Genomic DNA, 6000 nt, shown 5'->3' with positions numbered 1-6000 from the left:
TTTTTTTTTTTTTTTTTTTTTTTTTTGGAGACAAGGGTTTTTCTGTGTAATAGCTCTGTCAGACCTTGCTGGCCTTGAACTCACAAAGATTCACCTGTCTCTGCCTCCTGAGTGCAGGGATTAAGAGTGAGCACAATCACTGCCTGACTCGAGGAAATGTCTTAATAAAATAAATAAAAAATTCTTATTTTGGGGCTGGAGAAATGGCTTAGAGGTTAAGGGCACTGGCTGCTCTTCCAGAGGTCCTGAGTTCAATTCCCAGCAACCACATCACAAGCATCTGTAATGAGATCTGGTGCCCTCTTCTGGCCTGGAGGTGTACAGGCAGGAGAAACATTGTTAAGTAAATAAATCTTTAAAAAAAAATTTTTTTTTCCTTATTTTGGCTTGGGTGGTTGTGGTACACACTTTTAATCCCAGCACTGTCTGGAAAAATAAACAGAAAAACATAGAAGAAGTTCTTATTTTGGGGAAGTTTTTCTGTGCAGCCCTGGCTGTTCTGAAACTCACTCTATAGACCACGCTGGACTTGAACTCACTTAGATCCACCTGCCTCTGCTTCCCAAGTGCTGGGATCAAAGGTGTGTTCCACTGTGCCTGGCAAAAGTCCTCAAACCAAAGTTTTACTAGACTGGGTAGCTTGTTTGGGGATTTTTCTGTCGGGTATCTGAATGTCATGTTACTTCCTTAATGTGTCTTCAGGACAGAGACTGTGCGTTGTCACCTGATGAACTTAAAGATTTATTTAAAGTTTTCCCTTACATACCTTGGGGACCTGATGTAAATAACACAGTGTGCACGAATGAAAGAGGCTGGATAACTTACCAGGGATTCCTTTCCCAGTGGACGTGAGTATAGCGTTCACCTCTTTGCTGTTGCACTTGTCATTTTGTATGTCTGTCGAATTTAGGAAATCCTTCAATCCTAATTTCCCTCTAAGCAGCATGACTCTGAGATGAACTATGGAAGTTTGTAAGTTTTTGAGAAGTTGCTATATTCTTGTAGGAAATGGTAGCATTACGTCAAAATGAAACTAAATTTTATACTTTTTATTTGATTAAGGAAATTGGAGCTGTTGATACTGTCAGCAAATGGAGAGCAGCATGCTTTACTGGGCACTAGAGTTTGTATTCTTTGTTTTAAATGATTTTTAATTCTCTATAAAAGTTAATAAGGATATGTTTAAAACCTACTTAGAGCATGGTTGGCATTGTGCCAAGAATGTGTAAGGACTTCTCTGTTCAATATGATGTCATTATTATTTTAGCATTTCTGGAAACTTCTGTTTTTAGATGAGGTAGATGTGTTGAGGAAAACCAGGCTCCTCCTTAAGGAAGGGTACCTGAGGCATACTCTACAGCATTTTCTCTCTCTCTCTCCCTCCCTTCTCCCTTCCTTTCCTTTCCCCTTCCCTCTCTACTCCCTCCTTCCTCCCCACTGCCCCCCCTTCATATCTTTTTTTTCTTGGTTGTGAGCCTTTAACAGCTGAGACATCTCTCCCGCCCTGTCTCCATTCTCTGAGTCCAGGTCTTGCCTATCCCGAGCTGACCTAGAATTTACTATGTACCTGAGATTGACCCTGAACTCCTAATCCTCCTGCCTTTACCTCATAAGTGACTGGGATTTCAACCTTATTTTATGTGCTGCTAGGGATCAAATTAAAGATTCTACCAACTGAGCTACACCCCAAACTCTTCCATCCCCCAAGTACATAAGAAGGATCTATTTCGGGTACTCTCAGGAGGTATATTTTGCTTTTCTGTCAAACCTTTTCATATCTGCTTAGGTTTTGTCTGGTCAGTGTACACAGGACATTATGTTAGCCTGGGAAGCAGATAATATGATATGATATCTGTGGTGTGGGTTGTGCCAGTATTCATCTGTGCAGCAGCTCATTGCACAGGGCTGCCTTCCCCGGCAGGTGGAATAGAGGAAGTCCCCCTTATCATGTGGGAATGGCAGTGTAGGGAAAGTTCTGATCGGAGAGGCTGGGGAGATAGCTCAGTTGGTAAAGTGCCTAGAAGGACCTGAATTTTATTTTCAGAACCCATGTAAAACAGTACAGATTTGTCACGTCCTTATCATCCGCTCAGTGAAGGTGGACGCACGCAGACAGATTCGTGAACCTCACTGGCCTTCAGCTTAGCTTTCTTGTAGTGAGAGACTCTCAAAAAATGAGGTGAACAGCTCCTCTGGCCTGCACACATGTGGACACCCACCTTTACACTTCCTTACATACAGACACATACACACAGAGTCATAGTTGAACACATAAAACAATAGAGCAACCTGACAAATATTATCTGAAACCTAACAGTGGGTAATTTTTTTTTGAATTACTGGAATTTTTTTGTGAATGTTCATTTAGGGCATAAACCTTGTTAACTTCCTGGTTTTAGGCTCACAACCTACTTAGATGTACAGCGTTGCCTGGAGTATTTGGGCTATCTAGGCTATTCCATACTAACGGAACAAGAGTCTCAAGCTTCAGCCATTACAGGTAAGCATATAAGGATGCTATTCAGTGATGTGAGAGTCCCCTCTGTGTGCTGTGATTACCATTAATGAATAAAGAAACTGCTTTGGACCTATAGCAAGGCAGAACCTAGGTAGGCGGGGAAAGCTAGGCTGAATGCTGGGAGGAAGATGGGTGGAGTCAGAGAGATGCCATGGAGCTGCCACCAGAGTCAGACATGCCAAAACTTTGCTGGTAAGCCACTGCCACGTGGCAATGCACAGATTAATAGAAATGGGTTAAATTAATATGTAAGAGCCAATAAGAAGCTAGAGCTAATGGGCCAAGCAGTGTTTTAATTAATACAGTTTCTATGTGATTGTTTTGGGGCTGAGCAGATGGGAACCAACAAGCGGCTCACTTCCTCCTACAGTTTAGCTCATGCCTATGAATTATTTTTTAACTCCAGTTCGGGGACTGGGGGGAGTGTAGCTCAGTTGGTAGAGTGCTTGCCTAGTGTGAATGAGGGTTTTATCCCTAGCGCTTGCTGTATAAACTGGGAATGGTGATGCATACCTGTAATACCAACAAAATTTCAGTGCCGTTCTCAGCTACAAATCCAGTTTGAGGCCAACCTGTGCTATGTGAGAACCCTCTCTCAAAACAAAAACAGACCTGGACAGATGGCTCCATGGAAAAGAGCCCTGACTGTTCTTGCACAGGACCTTTGTTGGATTCTCAACACCCCCATGGTGTCTCACAGACATCTGTAACTATTCCTAGGGATCCAGCATTCTCTTCTGACCTCCATGACCACAAAGCACACACATACATAAATGCAGGCAAAACACCCATACACATAAATAAGTTTTTAAATGAACAAGAACAAAACCATTGCATTGAACACAAAAACTATGAGTACTTACACAGGGTCTGCACACCATTGGTAGGTACCATCTACCTTGGGGGTTTGTGAAGCCTCACCCCTCTCTGAGGATGTGTAAGTAGTTAATAGTTGCTGGGAGGAGGAGAAGACATTTTCTTTAGTGGTGTGGCCACTGACAAGAGTGAGATGCCATTCCCTATAAATAACTCCTCATGTTCCTGTAAGCAACACTAATGAGTCATAAGAAAATAAAAACATGAAAATGAGGCTGGAGAGAAGGCTCAGTGGTTAAAATCACAAGCTGCTCTTCTAGAGGTCCTAGGTTCAATTCTCAGCATCTACATGGCAGCTCACATCTGTCTGTAATTCTAATTCCAAGGGATCCAACACCACCACACAGACATACATGAAGGCAAAACACCAATGCACATGAAATAAAAATAAATCAATTTTTAAAAAGGACATGAAAGACTGGTCAGAAATGAGAAGGGGATCAGTGAGGGGAAAAGAAATGAGAGGGAATTGGGAAGGATAAATATCATAATGTACTATGTACATGTGTGAAAATGAGACTCGTTATTATTAATATATACTGATATAAATGTTTAAAATGGATTTAGAAATATGAACAAAGTTATCATGAGGCAAAAAATGAGAAGAAATCATTTTCAAATATTGCAGAGTGAAGATAAACTCATCTCATTCTATGTCTTTATTAGTTTTGCTCATGACTTGACAGTTTCTTTTTATTATTTATCAAAGGGGTTAGAGTTCATTTGCTTCTATTCTATTCCCTGGTACTCCAACGATGAAAGTGAGGAAGAGGTCATTCTCAGCTAATAGGGACTTGGACACCAGTCTAGGTGACATGAAATCCTGCCTCAGACTTTCTCCACCTACCCCATCCCCAAGAGAAAGAAATATAGTGCTTTATTGTGCTGATTGCATAGCTTTGACTTTGTTTTGTTTTCTTTTTTGTTTTTGTTCTGTTTTTTGGTTTCTTGTTTTTTTTTTTTTTTTTTTTTTTTTTTTTTTTTTTTTCTGTAGTTTTGGAGCCTTTCCTCCTGGAACTAACTCTTGTAGACCAGGCTGGCCTTAACTCACAGAGATTTGCCTGCCCCGCCTCCCGAGTGCTGGAATTAAAGGCCTATACCACCACTGGGCTTTTTTTTTGTTGTTGTTTTTTGTTTGTTTGTTTGTTTGTTTGTTTGTTTTGAGACAGGGTTTTTCTGTGTAGCCCTGGCTGTTCTGGAACTCACTCTATAGGCCAGCCTGGCCTCCATCTCAAAGATCTGGTGGGATTAAAGGCTTGGACCACCACCCAACATTATATTTGTTTGTAAAGCAAACATTTCTAAAAGTAAAATGCAGCAATACCTAATTTTATAATTTTATAGATTGTGGGATAGAGGTTTAGTGAGTCTTAGTGGTACGTGTTCATGTTTTTTGTTTTGTTTTGTTTTTAGTAACAAGAGATAAAAAGATTGACCTACAGAAAAAACAGACTCAGAGAAATGTGTTCAGATGTAATGTAATTGGAGTGAAAGGCTGTGGGAAAAGTGGAGTTCTTCAGGCTCTTCTTGGAAGAAACTTAATGGTGAGGATTGTCAGAATATAATTTTTTCTAACAAATATTTATAAGTTTACAAAAGTTTTCGTAGGCATTATCCCTTTTTGGTAATTATTAGGAGTTATTGATTGGTCTACTTATATTAGTGCTATACAATCTAAACTGTAACAATTGGTACACCCAGAACTTGGAGTCTGAGGCTAGCCTTGGAACATAGCTAGTTCTAGGTCAGTTAGTGCAAACAAAGTAACAGTAATCCTGTTGAAATATTTATCTTGCCCAGGACAGGCTCCAAAGCTACAGAGAGACCCTGTCTCTGGGAGGGGCGGGGGGGGGGGAGAGAAAAAAAGAAATATCTATCTTGCTTCACTGGTCTTTTAGAAAATCAGTGTTTAGATAGAGATTAAATGACTGCACACATGAAAGCACCTAATGGAGTGTGGCATGAAGTTCATTATCAAATAAGTGCTGATACTTAGTTCTGACTATTTCCTTGACTAAGAATACTGTTTACATAGGGTTCTCATGTGAGACTAGATTGCACTATGAGAATTGTCAGCAGATGGCTCCAGAATCTGCTTACTAATCCTGTTTGCTACCTCTTCAGCTACTGCTTTTACTTTATGCAAAATAAATGCACCTTTTGTCTAAGAAATATAAAACCAGTATCCTGTTGTTACTGATAAGCAGCAATCTAGAGAGGGATGAATGTGTTTTTGTTTGTTACATACCCACACATGGACAAAGGTATGTACTGATGAAGTTACTTTAATATTTTATTTTTGGTTCTGTTTTTAGAGGCAGAAGAAAATTCGTGATGATCATAAATCCTTTTATGCAATTAACACTGTCTATGTATATGGACAAGAGAAATACTTATTGGTAAGATCTTCTATAATACAAAGACCTAAAGTATTGGGTACATTTTTAAATGAGTCTGAAACAAATTAGCTTTCATTTAATGGCTGTGAATAGAATGTATGTGATACTTTTCATTTTGGTTTACTTATTGGAATATTAATTCCATTGATTCTGTGTAATAATTACGTGAGTATACATAAAGGTAGAACTATGAACTTTTTTTTTTAA

At 39.5% G+C, this 6000-nt stretch overlaps 1 protein-coding gene across 1 annotated transcript in view; it reads left to right on the top strand.

The window, feature by feature from the left end:
* The window catches only part of Rhot1 (ras homolog family member T1), a 71101-nt gene that overhangs the window by 45809 nt on the left and 19292 nt on the right, over nt 1-6000 (top strand). The window contains exons 13-16 of the mRNA XM_050128582.1: nt 640-848; nt 2400-2500; nt 4808-4938; nt 5710-5793. Coding sequence (XP_049984539.1) covers nt 640-848; nt 2400-2500; nt 4808-4938; nt 5710-5793 — 525 coding nt within the window. The remainder of the gene's footprint in view (nt 1-639; nt 849-2399; nt 2501-4807; nt 4939-5709; nt 5794-6000) is intronic.

This window comes from Alexandromys fortis, unplaced genomic scaffold (genome assembly GCF_014885135.2).
Source record: "Alexandromys fortis isolate MF-2015 unplaced genomic scaffold, M_Fortis_MF-2015_v1.1 scaffold_80, whole genome shotgun sequence".
Taxonomy (NCBI): Eukaryota; Metazoa; Chordata; class Mammalia; order Rodentia; family Cricetidae; genus Alexandromys; species Alexandromys fortis.
This window is presented reverse-complemented; position numbering and strand designations above follow the sequence as displayed.